This window comes from Pseudopodoces humilis, chromosome 1 (genome assembly GCF_049639895.1).
Source record: "Pseudopodoces humilis isolate 2021_Gansu_Grassland_sample_001 chromosome 1, ASM4963989v1, whole genome shotgun sequence".
Lineage (NCBI taxonomy): Eukaryota > Metazoa > Chordata > Aves > Passeriformes > Paridae > Pseudopodoces > Pseudopodoces humilis.
In genome coordinates this window covers 91,201,726-91,217,887 of record NC_142200.1, presented here as the reverse complement: position 1 = coordinate 91,217,887, position 16,162 = coordinate 91,201,726, and the positions used below count along the sequence as shown (strand labels likewise).

Below are 16,162 nucleotides of genomic sequence, written 5' to 3'. Positions count from 1 at the left end.
GTTTTTTTTTTAACAGGGAGGAAGGTATTTTTTTAAAAAGGCAAGGGAGGGATACTGCCCGCCCGCCTCGGCGCGGCCCCCGCCGCCCCCAGGCCCCTCAGGCGGCGGAGGCGCGGCCGCCGGGCTCCCCCTGGAGGCGGCGGGGGGCGGCAGCGCCGGGAGACCGCCGGGGCTGGGGCGGCCGGGCTGCGGCCTTCCCTGTTCCGGCAGCTGCGTAGTAGTAATAATAATAAAAATTGAAACAAAAAAGCCTTTACTGCTGTTGTTGTTGTTTTTATTAGTAGTATTATTTTAGGAGTTTGCCAGTAATCGTTGCATGGACATCCCCGTTTAAAAATCAGAAGTCTCTGGTCCAGCGGTAGCTGCCAGCCGGACGGGGCCCGTTGTCTCCCAGCACGACTTTCCTCCGGAAAGCTGATCTACACCGTCCTCCTGCAGGTAAAATTGGGTCTGCGTGAGCTTTGAGCGCCTGCCAAGTGCAGGACTGCAGGATCTCTGCGGCCTCGCTGGTGTCCAAGAGCACAGACGGGAAAGGCCAGACTTCTGGTGTGCGTACCCTGGTGACTCGTCCAGCACTGGAAGCGTTGCCACTGCCCCTCCAGGCTCACCTCAGCCAGCACCCTGCAAAGGAGACAGGTGCAGCCACGGAAAAAAACATCTGCAGTCCCTTGTTTGTGAGTTAAATGGCATCATGGAGTGGCTGACCACTGGAGTAGGTCACAGCTAGACACATTGGTGGGGTTAATAAAGTTAAAAAAAGAAGTCTAGGCTCCTTCTTAGAATGTATCTACATTATAAATAAATAAGGAGTAAAACTTCAGTTGTCTGGCACAGGCTGATGGTGAGGGTTTAGCCTGTCATAAGCCTCTGCAGTTTGCTCCAGTCCCACAGAAGTCAGACCTCCAAATGTATCTCGTATTCATTGATGAATTTCCGGTTATTAGTGAAGCTTTGGCTACTCAGGCTTTGAAGAGTGGGCTCTAGGTCTGGAATTATCATGTGGAGGGAGTCTGAGAGCAGTGAAACCTGTACCCCCTGCTTTTTCTCATGCTTTGGAGATGTGCTACCAAATCCTGCTCAGAGCAACGTCTGTGTTGTCTGAGTCTTCAAATCCCATTACAGGTGATTAAAATAATCTAGAGTTAACAAATTCCCAAATCACCCTACCCGTAGTCCTTGTATGAAAGAAAGGGCATCATTTCCGACAGACTGGATGTGGAAAAATTAATTTCCTGGCATCCAAACATAAGAACAGCCATGCTGGTTGAGACTAGTCCATCCAGCCCAATAGCCTGTCTCAAACATAAACAGCAGCTGATGCCTGGGGAACAGCATAAGAGAGGGGTAAGCACACAATGATAGTTCCCTGGCATGCTGTCCCAAACTCCAGCAAGCTGTGGCTCAGGGACTTCCCTGAGACAGATGTGGTATCTTTAAATTTAATAGCCCTTGATGGATTTTTGCTTCCATGAATTTGTGTAATTGCTTTTTGAACCCATATCAATTTTTGACATTGCAGCATCCTGTGACAATTAGTGGCACACTCCAACAAAGCAGGGTTTAAAGAAGAGCCCTTATTTTGTTTGTTTTGAACAGGCCACCTAATAATTTCATCTGATGCTCCTAGTTCTTGTGGTATAAGAGTCAATTACAATCATTCCCTATTTGCCTTCTCGGTGCCATTCATGATTTTACAGATTTCTCTCATGTCCTCCCTCACATTTTGATTTTTCAGATATGTGCTCTTAATCTATTTTGAAATCCCAGTACAGAAGCCATGTCACAGCCTGGACCTTCCTCTGGTCCTAGTGTTACCATTTTGGAGCTAGCAGGCTTGAACAACACCATTTTCAGGATGTAGGCACATCAGATATATTTATATCAGGATGCAGCAGTGTTTTTAGCTTTGTTTCTTCCATACTAAATTCTAAAATTTGATTTACTTTTTTGAACACTGCTGAGAATGGATCTGGCATTTTCATAAATAAGTCTAGATTTCACAGCTCTTCAAGGATTTCTTCTCTGAGAGCTAACAGTGACTCCAGCACCCTCAGCTCTGTATGTAAAGTCTGCTTTGCCCACCGGCATTACAATACACATGTTGCTTTTCCTGTTTTATCACCCGATTACTCAGTATCATGAGATGATGTTTTTGTCATGTGCCATGTTTTTGCTACCATAAATAACATTGTGTCACCCACAAGTTTGCCACCTTGCTGTTCAACCCCTTTCTAGTGTATGAGTCTGGCAGATGGGTTTGATACGTACTTAAGATCCTGGTGAAATTAGATGGGTGTTGGAGGAGGAAGTAGTGGGCAACTATTTCTCCTCTTTCCATCAGCACAGCTTTCATCTCACCTAGATTTGGACTGAGCCAGCTGCTCCTCAGGGAGGTGCTGGCAGGCTCTTTTTGACCCTGCAGCACATTTGGAGGGATGCTGGTGCAGGCTGTCCGTCGTGCGCAAGGCCAGCTGTTCAGCTGACACAACTGATTTGTGCTATCCGAGGATCTGGCTGGAGATGGGGAGCCAGCCATCACGGGCATGGGGACAGCTGACATGGAGGTGGATGGCCTCAGCTGGACACGGGCATGGGGACAGCTGGGGTGGCCTGAGCAGGGTCCACTAAGCAGTGCTGGGTTGAGGGTGAACCTGTGGGGGCAGTGCCCATTCTTTGCCCACCTTGTGGTGGTGTCATCATAGTTCCCTCCACACAACCTGACAGGTATATTTGTTGTTAATAACAAGCAAGAGTTTTGGAGGCAGGCCCCTGCTTCCTCGCTGCTTGTCAGTGCTGAGCACGGCCGGTCAGAGCCTGCTGTGAGTGCTGCTCACACAGCCAGAGCTGTCCCCAGTGCGTCCCCATTCTAGCATGTCAGCCAAGCGTTTAAGACACCTGCTTCTTTTCGCTCCTGCGCTGGCCACAGACTAATAGGGACAAACGGGAAGAGGACCTAGCAGAATGCAGAAAATAATCGTCCTGTGCCAAAAGGGAATGTATGATCAAAACTACAATGGGCAGGCAAGCAGTGAGGCAGTGACCCGCGGCAGCGCAATGTGTCAGGAAGAGAGAGCAGCAGCCCAGGGACAGCAACAGCCCAGAGCCTCAATTTGTAATGACTGTGTGGACCACATGCCAAAAAGTCTCTCCCCACCTCCTTGCTCCAGAGAGCTCTCCTAATGTTCTTAGCTACTTGGACATCACAAGAAAAAGAGCCTGTACGTTTCCAGCACACAACCAAAGGCATTTGCTTAAGCAAAGCATTGCCGTGCTTCGGCACTGCCGAACCTGCCTCTGACTCGGAGTGCTCCAAACACCTGTGAGTCAGACGATGGGAAATTCTCCCTGTCTTCACAAGCACAGATGAGTTTGAACCTTCTGGGCATTTTAGCAGTTTACCATCTGCACATATAACCTTTTTTCTGAGCACACTGAAGTCTTGTAGGAGGATGTTAAATCCAGGAACCAAAATAAGGAAACATGTTTACACCTGCTACATCTGTTCAAGAATTTCCAGCCTCTATTACACTTTTGACTTTCACATTCCCCCTCCTCCTCCCTCCTGTTTGGTCAAATGCCACCACGTTAAAAACAATCCTCTATTTCCCCCCCCCAAGTCTCACAGACATTTTATCAAATCTTGTGAAAACTTACAGCATATGAAAGAAACTGTGAAATGGTCTAGCGACAGAAGCAAGTGCTGGCTGCAGTCTCTCTTCCTTATCCAGGATTTTCAGATACTGGGATTCATTGTGAAGAAAAATTACATTAACTACATGAAATATGGTGATTTCAGCTTTTTAAGCTAGAATGAAAAATGAAGAGTCAAACTGTTTCTGATACAGATTAAATCTTCCAGAAAACCAAGTACAAAAGAAAAAAAAATTTAAAAGAATAGATTATGAAAAGCATTATAGCACAACAAAAAGGCAGCACAGAGATCTCTGTTAGCAGATGCCCCAGTCAGTTTTAACTGGTTTTGTTGTTGGAGACAAAACATAGTAGTACCTTCTGTCAGAGGTGATCTGTTTCACTAAAAGATTTACCTGTATGATTGCACCTATTGCCCAGTCAGATCCATAGATATAAAATATTTATGAAAAGGAAAAAGATTTCTCACTTGTTGGGGGATGATAGGAAAATAGTTTTACTGATCAGAATTCAAAGAATATTTCTTTTCATAATTTTCACCAAATTTTATGTTAAGGCTTTTTTACTGGAAATATTACAAAATATTTTTCAGTGAAGCAAGTACTTTGAATAAAACTAATTCAAGAGTGTCCAGTAGCATTTTTATGACAATTCAAATTAAGGTATTAATAAAGAGGTTGAAAAATAGAGTGAAAGATACAAAAACTGGATAAATTCAGACATTTTACTCTGAGTAATCTGTTTTTTCTAATTACTTTTCTTTTGGAAGATATACATTGAATTTGTGAATATGCGAGCTGGATTATTAATAATATGGGCAAGGTGGTGGTACTGGGAAAAATCCTCTTCTCCCTGTCATTTCCTAATAAAGCCCAGTTAATGGAAGAGAAATGTTTTCATGGGTCAACAGGTAACTAAGGAGAGTGCCATTTAGTGATTGTGGCATTTGGTGTTATGATAGGGGCCTCTGTTTCTTTGAATTGCTGCGGGATGCTTGTGTGAAGCATGCTTCCTACAACAGTAAGAAAAATTAACAATATTGAGGTCAATATGGGACGTATTTGTGAAGGTTTGAGGCAAGTCCTGTGGTCCTAACTCAGGCAAATTCTCACTGACAGGTCTTGGCCAATACAATCTGCAGGTGTCCACTTTCTTTCAGCATTTAGCCCAGTATTCAACCAGAAGAAAGCAGTTCAGTAATTCATTAGGATATGATCATGCCGGGCTGGTTACTAATTGTTCAGAATACCATTGGAGGCACTCCAGGATGCTGCACAGCACTCCACAGCTGGCAGCCATGGTACACAGGCGGGTATGCCACCCAAATAGAGCTGAATTGCATGAGAGCCACAGGAGGAAAGCAAAAATCCCTTGCTTCCAAGCCCATGGGAACCTTCCTGTGTTGTGAGGAGGGAGCTGCAGGTGCAGGGAGCTGCAGGCAGGATGAGTGCAATGCGCAGCCCCACTGCCTCATGCCAAAGAGAAATGTTAGCGGCAAAATAATTTTACTCCTGGCTGTCAAATGGGAGCTGCGGGGTTCCTCTCCTAACAATGAAAGGCAGACTACTGTGCATTAACAGCCCTGCCGGTGCACAAAGTGGCCTAGCCTGTTATTAAACTGTACAGCTAAAGCTGTTGTTCTCCACTTAGCTGAAAGTGAGTTACCATATTGCAGGTCCCCCAAGACGTTCCCTACCCTTGACATATCCTCTCCCTCGCATGAGTGGTAATGACTGGGATCAGATCCCTTAGGCTCCTGCGTGCACTGTTTTACCTTGCTTTAGAGCAGCTTTTTTGAATAACAGAGATTTGGTCTGTCCCCTCTCCTCTTCTCTTCCCCCTCAACTCCCCTACTTTCCCCAGTCTTTATTCCTGAGACTCTTCAGTGGCCATAAGGATCTTTCTCTACAACAAATACAGCCAAGATAACTCAGCTGTCCTCTAAGAAGGTTGCAGGTGGGATTTCCCTGCACAGCATAGATTGGATTTTAAATGTATGCAAATAAGCATTTGTGTGCTCGACCCATGAAACAGAAGCGTCAGGATTTACTAACTGACAGTTTTTTCTTGCAGTTTTGAGTTCACATTTGCAAATTTGCCTCTGAAATTAGCAGAACTGCAGTAATAATGTAATTCTGACTTCCTGGGAATTTCACAGCCATACTGAATAAGGACTTGAGCCTAAAAAGCTGTACAAAGGATACAGAGATTTATTTTGTTATACACACATATGTTTTTAAAGGAAAATATTTGCTTAGTATTAATCTTACTTCCTCAGGATAGACTGGATGGCCTTCACATACACCGCCATAACAGATAAAATCTGTCCTTTCCCTAGCAGCCTTTTTGTGTCACCGCCTGGCTTTGCTTGTTGTGTATACGCAGTCTTGATCTGTCGCTTTCTTCAAGGCCAGCAAAGTAAACTCATGCTCCTGACTCATAGTTCCAGATGGATTCAAGCTCAAGCACACCGTCCCCGTGGAATTTGGCATATGTAGGTTTATATGCCCTAATCAATCAGGCTGATTTCAGTTAATCCTAATCGTCCTATTAGGGTTCCCAGATAGCAACAACAGCAGCTAGAAATCCCCAAGCAGCCTAATTGACTTCATCTAATTACATTCCTTCTTGAGATTTCCATTAAACTACCCCCTGAATTCATTACAGTGGTTTGCTGTAGGTTTTTAGGGCTTCTTAAAAAACATATTCAGCTATTGGGATAGCTCAGTTCTAAGGAGCTGAAGTAGTTACTATATATAAGGGCTTGCCACCTCCACACAGCTATCTGTCAGTTGTCCTGCTCTAGCATATATCAAATGTGCCATCTAATCACTGTGGGGGATACCAGTTTTGACTCCTGGCACCCAGGCACATTTCTGTCGACGTGCCGACCATGGTTCTTCCCTTGTAGCACTGAATGAACCGCACGAGTCAAGAGACTGCCAGCTCCTATTAACCTCTCACATAAAGGATTTATAGATATGTCTCATTACAAAGTAAGGAGCTGACATTCATCTCAAAAGCAGTTAGCTTGGAAAAGAATGCTCTTTTGTCAGTATTCACCTTCCTCTGCGCTCCTTCTGTGGTAGTAAATTGTAAACTGCTCAGTCGAGATGGCATCTGTCATAGTTAGGTTTCTTCGGCTAATTTGATCACTTCTTCCATTAAAGTAATGCTTTGGCTTCCCAAATGTAGCTAAGCTCTGAATTCCTGCCTTTTGCAAAATACTACAATGCACTTCTGGGGAAAAAAAATTAAATTAATTAATGAATTGAAAAAAAAAAAGGCCATCTTCTACCCTCACCATTTAAAAAGTGGAAATTTCTGGGGTAAGGATGAAATTGTTTGATCCCAGCCTGGTTTCCTCTGTACATGCAACTGAGATCAGCTTCCATGAAACCCAGGGAGGCAGGAGGCAAAGGATTCTTTTCATAGGCAGTTTTGTATACAGTATGCATGCATATCAGTGCTTTGACTGGAGTTCACTTAAAAATGAAAACAAAGCTCACACTAGACACTGGGAGATAGGCACTTTGACAAGTGTCGTGTTGGAAAATGCCTTATAAGTGAGACAAGCCTTTGTCTTCAGTCTGTTTGGAAACTGATGCCACTGATCACTTTTATGGACAGTTCCTCTAGGTGGGAATGACACTGATATCATTCACACGGAAACTGCCAGACTGATGTCAGTAAGACAGCAGAGTGTTCAGGCTCATTGTCAGGAATACAATACCTTTGATAAAATAAAATCCTTGACTGGGCACAGAGGGAGCAGGTCTAAAAGGAATGTACCCCTGCCGAATGTTTACTCTTGCATCTCTGCCTCATGGAGGGTGTGTTCTCTTTCGAGGCAGAGCCAAGGACTGCCAAGAAGTTCTGTGGGAATAACACCTGATTGTTGCAGAGAAATAAGTCTGTAATTATGCCATAAACAATGTTGTGATTTTAACTATGCTTAGGCCTTTGCAAGTCACAGCATCATTTTTTTTTTTTTTTTTTTGAGGGGAGATAATATTTTACAAAAATATTGATGTTTACACTAGATTAATGGCTGCTTAACTGAGACCACTGGTGAACAGAGTATCTGTCCAAGGTCAGAACTGCAGACACAGTAAGTCACTAGCAAGTTTTGTGCAGAAGGATTTGTCCTAAACAGATATTTCTAAGAGCTGGCTAAGGTTGCTAATTACTCCTCAGAATAACTTTGAACTGAAATTTTTTGAATAATTTTCATTCCAGAGGGATTAGTAAATCTTTTTAGTAGAAGGAACACACACCAAAACTCATAAAATGCATTTGCTAAAAAAAATATGAAATAATTAAATGCCAGTTTGGAGCCATTTTTCTCCCTTTTCTTGTTCTGTTTTGGCACTAACATGCAAAAGGAAGTTTGGGAGGGGAAGTTTGGGAGTAAAACAAAAACAAAAGAGAATACAAACTAGAACTGAAGAGACTTTAAGGGCTTTCTTAGAATTGAAGACATTGGTGACTTTATAAGAGATGCAGACACTCAGTACATTGTAGGCACTGGGAGAAGCAAAGGCCTAATTCTTCCACACTCAGCAGAGGCATTGGCTGAAAATCCCTCTATTGTTTCAGCAAACACAGACAGTATTTCTACCAGTGCAGCACATGCTCCAATGCAACTTAAACTTATGTAAACAGCTTGACTCCTTACATTAAATATTATGCTCTCTAGATTATTTATGCGACACATATAGAGGAAGATCTCAGTAATTTTTGGGGTGTAAGTTTTAGACTCTTTGTGAAAGCACACCTTTCCTGTGCAGCTCATTTTAAAATTGTAAACATCTGTGCTTCAGTCCAGAAAAATCTGAGCTGACCTGTTTCTCCCACTGATACACAGTGTTCCACATCCCAAACTTCTTCTTAGTCATCAAATGGTAGGATCTAACCAATTCTTTTGTCCCTCCTGCTCAAATACAGAACTATACAGGGGCATGGAAAACTAGGCAAATTTTAAAAAAGGCTCTTGAAATTATGAGGAGTAGAAATGCACTATGTTCAGCTAACACTTCTTTTGAAGCAGGCAGACAATGATGCATTCATACAGTGATTATTTCCACCTCTCTTTGTGGGCATGGACAGGTGTGTGCACAGGCCAAATATCCTTCTACAGTGAGATTGTCTTAAATAGTGGTGCTAGAGGCACAGGAAGAACCATAAACAGAGGAAAGTTTCTACTTGCCTTTTCTTGGGAAGACATTTCTGAAAAAGTAGGGCTCAAAGTTTATCACTGTTTCTGGCAGTTTTTTTAAAGTATGTGTTATTTGGTGTCTGCTGGCATAGCTTTGGGGGCCCAAAGCCACATAAGGCAGAAGTGCCTAGATGCTTCAGAAAGCCTCCAGCTTACATGTCATCCATAGTACCTCCTGCTGGCACTAGGACAAGTTCTTCACCTGTTTCTGGTTCACCACTCGCAGCTGTGCCTACGCTCACAAACACCACATAGCTGCGTGTGGGAACAGCTGGCTCCCCAGGAAGCCCACAGAAGTCAAGGGGAGGACAACATTAGTGAATGACAGACTGTGGGGAGGTCCCCAAAGTGCACTTTTGTTCGTCTAGTCAGTCATCAATTTCACCAGCTCAGCGTGTCGGCTGGCAGCTCCTTGAGGTTTGCAGAAAACAGGGGGGTACGTTGATGTTTTCTGCAGCACCAAATGGAACAAGAACTGGAAAGCGGAATGTTTCTGGTTTCATGGACACATTGGAGCCTTCCTTCCCTTCCAAACACAGGGGCTGCATTGTTTGCTCAGAATAACATCACAGTCTGAGGGGGCTAAGGGATAGGGGAGAAGCTAGTCCATTGTGGCAGAGGAGTGGTAAGCATGCATCTGACAGTGGATGCTCAGTGTGATCTTGACATCAGGTATGGTTCTGTTGAGGGGGCCAGGTCTGAGGGGACAGACATCCTCAGAGCTGTTAGGTTATGATGGTTTGACCAGCTGAGCAAACACCCTCAAGTAAAAATTAATCTTAGCATTTGTTTCCTTGCACTGGGACTGCCTGGTGCAGCAGATACCCTGTGTGGGTGATAAAGGTGGATCCTACACTATCATTTCCTTTGCCTGTCATGTATTTTCTTTAGTGAGACAAGCAGGATGAGAGAAAAATCTGTTCCTGCAACGTGAGCCCCGGCAAAGCTGATCTCACTGTGAGAAAGTATTAGCTTCTTAATTTGTGCTATTGAAACTGTTCTGTGGACTTCCATTTGGTTGGGAAAGGAACTCTAAAGTACAACAACTGCCGTGCAGGGGAGGCTGCAGATGGCTCAGTAGTAACACACATACTGTACACCTGCACATGTTTGGCACAGAAGGGTTTGACTGCAGATTTGTGAGCTAGCCAAGGGAAGACAGATTTATTTTTTTGAGGAGGCAGGAAGATCAGATCACCTCCAGGTGCTACCCTGATAAACACTGTGAATAACTCACCAGTCCGCTACAGCTCTTCCATGATCAACTTCATCGTTGAGATAGGAATTAGAGGGATAGATACATTATCTGGGAAGTTGTCCAGATTCATTTCTGAGGGAGTTAAATTCCCAACACAGGCCTGCTATAAGGAAGGTTGTTTGGATATTGTTGGGATTTTTTCTGCTTGATTGGTTTAGGGGGTGGGGGGTGTTGATTGTAACAGTGTTGTAGGCAATTGGGATATTAGATACACAGTTCAAGCTCCCCCAGTTCTTCCATGGCTGAAAGTTTTTGGGGACCTTTTGAGAAGAGAGGCAAGCCTCTCTTGCATTTTACTTTTTAGATTTGCTCTTCAAATTAAAATTCAAAGGCATTTTGTAAAATAACCATACACTGAGTTCCCTCTATAGCATCCAGAAGAGAAAAAGACCTCCTCCAGAAATCTGTCTCAATTAGGGAAGAGTCTCTGAGGGGATTTTCCACTTGCTCCAGAAGGCTTTGAGTTCAGCCTGTGCTACAGGGAACGGCAGCAAGCAACCTGCAGTTCCTATCCAGACCCCAGCAGTCAGTAGCAGAAAATAGGAGGAGAGCAAGAACGGGGTTAAATGCTCATTCACGTTTCCTCATGCCATGTACCTCTGGGATGCCACACAGCCCACAGTCCTACCTAGCTGTGCCTTTTGAGTCAGGTATAACCTGGCTTCCTTAGGTTGGATATATGCCTGCAGGAGGCATCTCATGTAATAAAGTCCCTGAGCTACTTCACTTGAAGCAAGTGCTTTCTACACAGGGCTGTGTTGTACCACCTGCATGTGCCCTTTTTAAAACGTCCTGGGGTCGCTACCCTATAAAATAGAAATATCTTGAAACAAATGCACGCAGAAAGAGAAAGCTAAGGAGTGTTCATTGTTGGTCCTGTTGTTTCAGCTAAAGCCCACAGGGGTAAAGCAAAGTCCTTTCTTTACAGTGCAGTCACAGCACAAGTGACCACAATCAAGTTCATTTTAAAACCAGTGATTAAACTGATCTAAAGCACAATGTGTTCACTCTCAGTTCAGTTTAACATTGGCTGACATTGATGACATCTTGCATTGATTCTTGTCTGTCTAATCTAAATTGATATAAGCGTGATTTCAAATGAACTAAGCTGAGAGTGTTTTATCCACTCCTTAAGTTCATGAATTTGAAATAAAAACCTTTGACCAGGAAGCTGCAGTCTTCTCACAACGGCAAAACACACAACTCAATACTGATTTTGACTGTTCTCTCATTAACCTTCACTACAAACAGCTGAGGATAGTTATTTGGGGAGCAGAATGGTTAATACTTTGCCTAAGTAAATATAGAGTACAAACAACCTAGAAAGACATACTTATTTTGTGTGGCAGCAGTAAGAATGAGAAATAATGGACCAGACAATTCATCTAGATTACCTTCATCATTCTAAGTAAGCTTCTCTATAGAGAAAATTAACACCAGAGTAAACCTAATGCTACATGAAAAAGCAAAGATGTTACTTCTGTCCACATTTTTTCATGTTCTTAAATTCTTCAGTTCTGGCCCTCACCAGAAGAAAAGCGCTGAGCAGGATGGACTCTTGATCTCACCCACCATTGCCACATGTCTGGGGTGGGAGGACTTTGCAGTGTTGAACTGCACAAGCAGAACTAGAGGAGAGAAGGAGAAATTAAGCAAAGAGGAAATAGAAACATAGAGGATCAAGAGAGAGAGCTGCGGAGAAAGTCTTCTCAAGGGTTTGATTGGTGGCTGATGTGCTTTGCCTTGGGAGAAAAGAAGTTGGGGAATGACAAGGACCAAAAGCTGTGGTGCAGAGGTTCACGTTCTGTGCAGTGCCTGACACAGACCTCTCTGGACAGAGGCTGTCATGTGTCCACTCCTCCCAAGTTTTGGGACTTTGCCCGAAGCAAGTATCTCTGGCCCAAAAGCAATGTATCCAATTCAGCTTGGGTCTAGTTCTCAACTGTACCTTGTTGAGGTGACTGTGAAGTCCTGCAGGGGCAACACCCACTATGGGATGCAACATTTGCAATTGCAGGCACTGGCCTTCAGCAAAAAAAAAGTCAACTGTTTCATTTTGTTCTGAAAAGCAGGACTGCTATGTGCGTGTGCCTGTGCAGATAGGAGAACCAGCCAATTCAAAGTCATGTGTGTATGTTTTTTAGAGGAAAATAACAAAGTTCCCTTCTCTTTACAATTGTTTTTAATATCTCCCTTTCCACATGCTCATCACATGTGTTGGCTCAAGATCACATAATGCAAAAATTGCAAATTCTTTGCAGTGCTCAGCCTTCCATGCACATTTATCAAGCACAGCCTGGTAAAATCCAACAACAAGCAAGAAAGAAATCTCAGAAAAAAGGTGTTTTCAGACCTTTAAATTCCACTGTGGAGAGGGAAAAAAACCCTAAAAAGTATAAACAGCAAACCATCACACTCACCACAGCTGCATTCCAGCAGGCTGATAGGTTCTACAGCTTCAAGAAGGGTATCTTAACCTGATAGAGAAAATGGCTACCATTTTCAGGTGCCAAATTACAACCGTCCTTGAGGTTTGAAAGCTAGAAGCACAGTGCTTAGTTAAAGCAGACAACTCTGTTCCAGTCTGGCAGAAGTGATAAAATACATAGTGAAACTTGAGAGCGTGAGATCCTCTCTTTTCTCTCCTACTCCCCTTTTTTTCTATATTTTTCCTCTGGTGGGTTGAGGTACCCAGTTGGAGCTCCCAAAATAGAGGAAATCCAGGCAGAAGAGCCTATCCAAGTCTATCAGCAGCCTGCTGTGTTTCACTCCATCAGCCAAACTTTGCCACTGGGCTGACACGTAAAAGTTCTTGGGGTTCTCACTCCTTCCCCCTAGTCTTGGCCTGGTTTGTACTTTTCAGAATAAATATGGAATGAAGAGCCTGTCCCTTTAATGCAGATGAAGTGAGAAGGGCAAAACTGTTCCCAAGAAGTCAGTAAAATTGGTAATGCCTATTAATGATTGCAGCAGAGTGCTTTTCAGTTGCCCTATTAAAGGAGCTCTTTGTCCTAATAAATACCAACGAAAAAGCTTTGTCTCAGAGCACCTTCCCTGTACTTTATTTATAATGAGTCTTCTAATGAGTACATAGTGTTTATGCTTCCTTGAGAGACTCATCACTCCCTCTCTCAGTCTGTTATTTAACATACAGTACTCCATGAAGGTGTCCCACTCATCCCAAATGCTTCCCCACCCCCTCCCACACAAACGTCCACATTCTGCTTGTTTCAAGGGCGTCATGCATCTGTTTAGGAAAAGTGAGGACTGGAAGAGAAGCAGACATCCCAAATCTTGTTCATGACACGTCAGGAAAAGGCGCTGGTGGCCCGAACTGTCAGTATGACAACATGGTCCCATCAAGGGCGTCTCTAAAGCAGTTCCTATGCATGTGTCTCAGTCAGGGGTGTGCTTGCACCACTATTTAAACAGGTCATATAATGGTCTGTTATACCTGGTAAGATACTGAGTAAACCACAGTAGTTTGACAGTGTTGGCTGTGTGTCCCAGCCCTCAGTAGCTGCTACTGACTCACAAGGCCAAGAGGCACTCAGTCACTGAGATTTGTAGGTATCCTCCTGGTGGTAATACCAAAAGAATGCAAGTCTGTTCTTCTTCAATGGGTAGTTTTAAGGAAATTGTTGGGACAAAGAGCTCAGTTGTCAAGCAGCATTTTTGCCAAAGCTCCTCATGGCTGTAATTTGCCGCAGCACATTCTGTATCTGGCTGTTTCTGGGTGTTACATGAGCTGAATTAATAACTCTGTGAGGCACTATGTGGTTTTCCATTGCCATTCAGAGTTATGCCTTGAGATTGTGGTATCATACAGGACACATCCCTAATGTGATCTTGAGACAGAACAGAAGTAATTTATGTTACCAGGGTGCCTGAGAAAAAAAAAAAAAAGGAGCCTATTATAGGGTTGTTCCATTGCCTTAGGCCAGAAGATAGACTCTGAAGACTCTCTTTTATTCTCTGTGTTTTTCCTTTAAGCTTTGAAGCAACGAGTAAAAGTGTTTCCCATCCTTAAGCATATCAATTCCTATCCTTTTTCTGAGCCTCTACAATGACTGTTTCCAAAAGAGACCAAAATTAAGCACAAGAAGCTTACATAAGGAGGCTTGGTATCAATGTTCAGTCTTACATTTTCTGCCTGTCATCAACAGACCCCCATCAGCATAAAATCACAACAGCAGTAGTCTTTGTGGTATCTAGCACTTTGGCATTTAGAAAGTCAAAATTGTGTTTGGGGTTGAAGAATTCATGGGAATAAAAAGACTTTCTGATCTGCAAGCATAAAAGAAATCTGCTCCTCAAAGCCGTTTTTCCAGTGCTTCATGCAGCCAGGCAGATTCATGATTCACTTGATCTCTCTGGAGGGTGTCCTGCTACTCGGCTGGGGCACAATGGCAAGGAGTGAAGGACTCCGAGGTCTCTCATACCTCACCCTGGGCTTTGAAATCTGGTGATCAGGAGAAGGAGAGCTCCTAAAACAAAGTAGTGTGTCCTATGTATCAAAGGCTTGAACCTTTTGTTCTTCTGGAAGCTCTCTGGGAATCAGTAAGGGAGAGATGAGAGCACAGGCTTGAACTCTTTAGCAAGTGCACAGCCAACTTCTATAACAGCCAAAATTTGCATGTTATGTTCACATTCAGCTTCAGACGTGACACAACTCAATAATCCATCCTGGAGCTGACAAAAACCATCTGATCCTTGTCTGGACCATGTTTCCAAGCAAGCTGAAGAGAAAATAAAGTACTTTGAAGAACAGATGATACCTTGCTGAGAAAAGAAAAAAAATAAGTCTGTGAAGCCTCTGCTCTTCCCTGTGTCTGTTCACCCACTCTCTTCACTTTTCTCTGGATGAGAAACAGGTTTCCAAAGGAAAATGAACAGCAGAGATCTCACCTGAAGAGAAGGGAAGATAACCAGATTTATTCACTTCTTGTCACATAATTGGCCAGCATACCACCAAAAATGTGACATCATCTTTCAGGAAGGACCGATAAGGAACATCCACAAGGTTCAACAAAATGTGAGGGAGCAGTCACAACTATAAAGCTCAAAGCACAACCATCCAGAGAGCTCCTGTGGATTTTTCAAATTTGAAACTGTGCCTCATTCTCATAACTGACAATTACTGCTGACTGATTGATCATGAGGATGAAATTAGAAGTGAGATTCACCTTCAGTCTTCATGTGGGACCTGTCTTTTCCACTGGAGCATAATACATACACAGTATCTATGTTTTAATCATAAATCATGCAAATTATTTATGAGACTAAAAAAAATGGTGGGCTTTTTCCTCAAGAACAAGAAAGGCCCATTCATGGCTAAGGTTTTGTTTGGCCTTTATAGATGACATTTGATGGTAGGCATGTGCATACACACCTAAATGTTTTTGTGTGTGATGATACATTCTGGATCACTGAAATCACATGGATATGTCTCCTACCTCCCAGTTTTTCCACACAGTTCCCTGAAACTTGCCCAAGTCCTACGATACTTTCATATTAGTTATTCTTTCATTACAATACTCTGCTTATGGTTATTGAACCTGTATCTCACTCCCAGAATAGCAAGAAAAAGTAATTTTGGTGGGCTGCTTCAGTCTGACAACATTTACAGTGTGTACCCAGGAAGATCTAAAGCATTAGTAAAACTAAATGCCAGAAAGAAGGGAATTTGGATTATCTGCATAGAGCAGATCATGGATTCACAACAGCAGAAGGAGCTGCTTTCTTACAGCAGTTTCACCAAATGTCCAGTGAATTTTCTACACTGTAAATAAAGTTTTTGCTTGTAAGGATGGTGCTGGGAGGAATTTATTTTCTGGCAATTGCATGTCAACTGTTCCAACTTATCAAGAGAAAAAATCTGTCTTAAATTGCTCTATTAGCTTACTGAGGAGGAACGCATCCATTTTAGCACAAAACCATATATGGCTGTTCTTTAGACCAAGAGACACCTTTGTTTATTTACCTAGTTCTGAAGGTTGTTTTATTCCCATCAATTTGTTTCTATTTCATCACCT

At 43.1% G+C, this 16,162-nt stretch overlaps 1 protein-coding gene across 1 annotated transcript in view; it reads right to left on the bottom strand.

The window, feature by feature from the left end:
* Positions 1–419: 419 nt before the first annotated feature.
* The window catches only part of LOC148185166 (uncharacterized), a 164,262-nt gene continuing 148,519 nt past the window's right edge, over positions 420–16,162 (bottom strand). The window contains exon 5 of the mRNA XM_088053667.1: positions 420–621. Coding sequence (XP_087909793.1) covers positions 420–621 — 202 coding nt within the window. The remainder of the gene's footprint in view (positions 622–16,162) is intronic.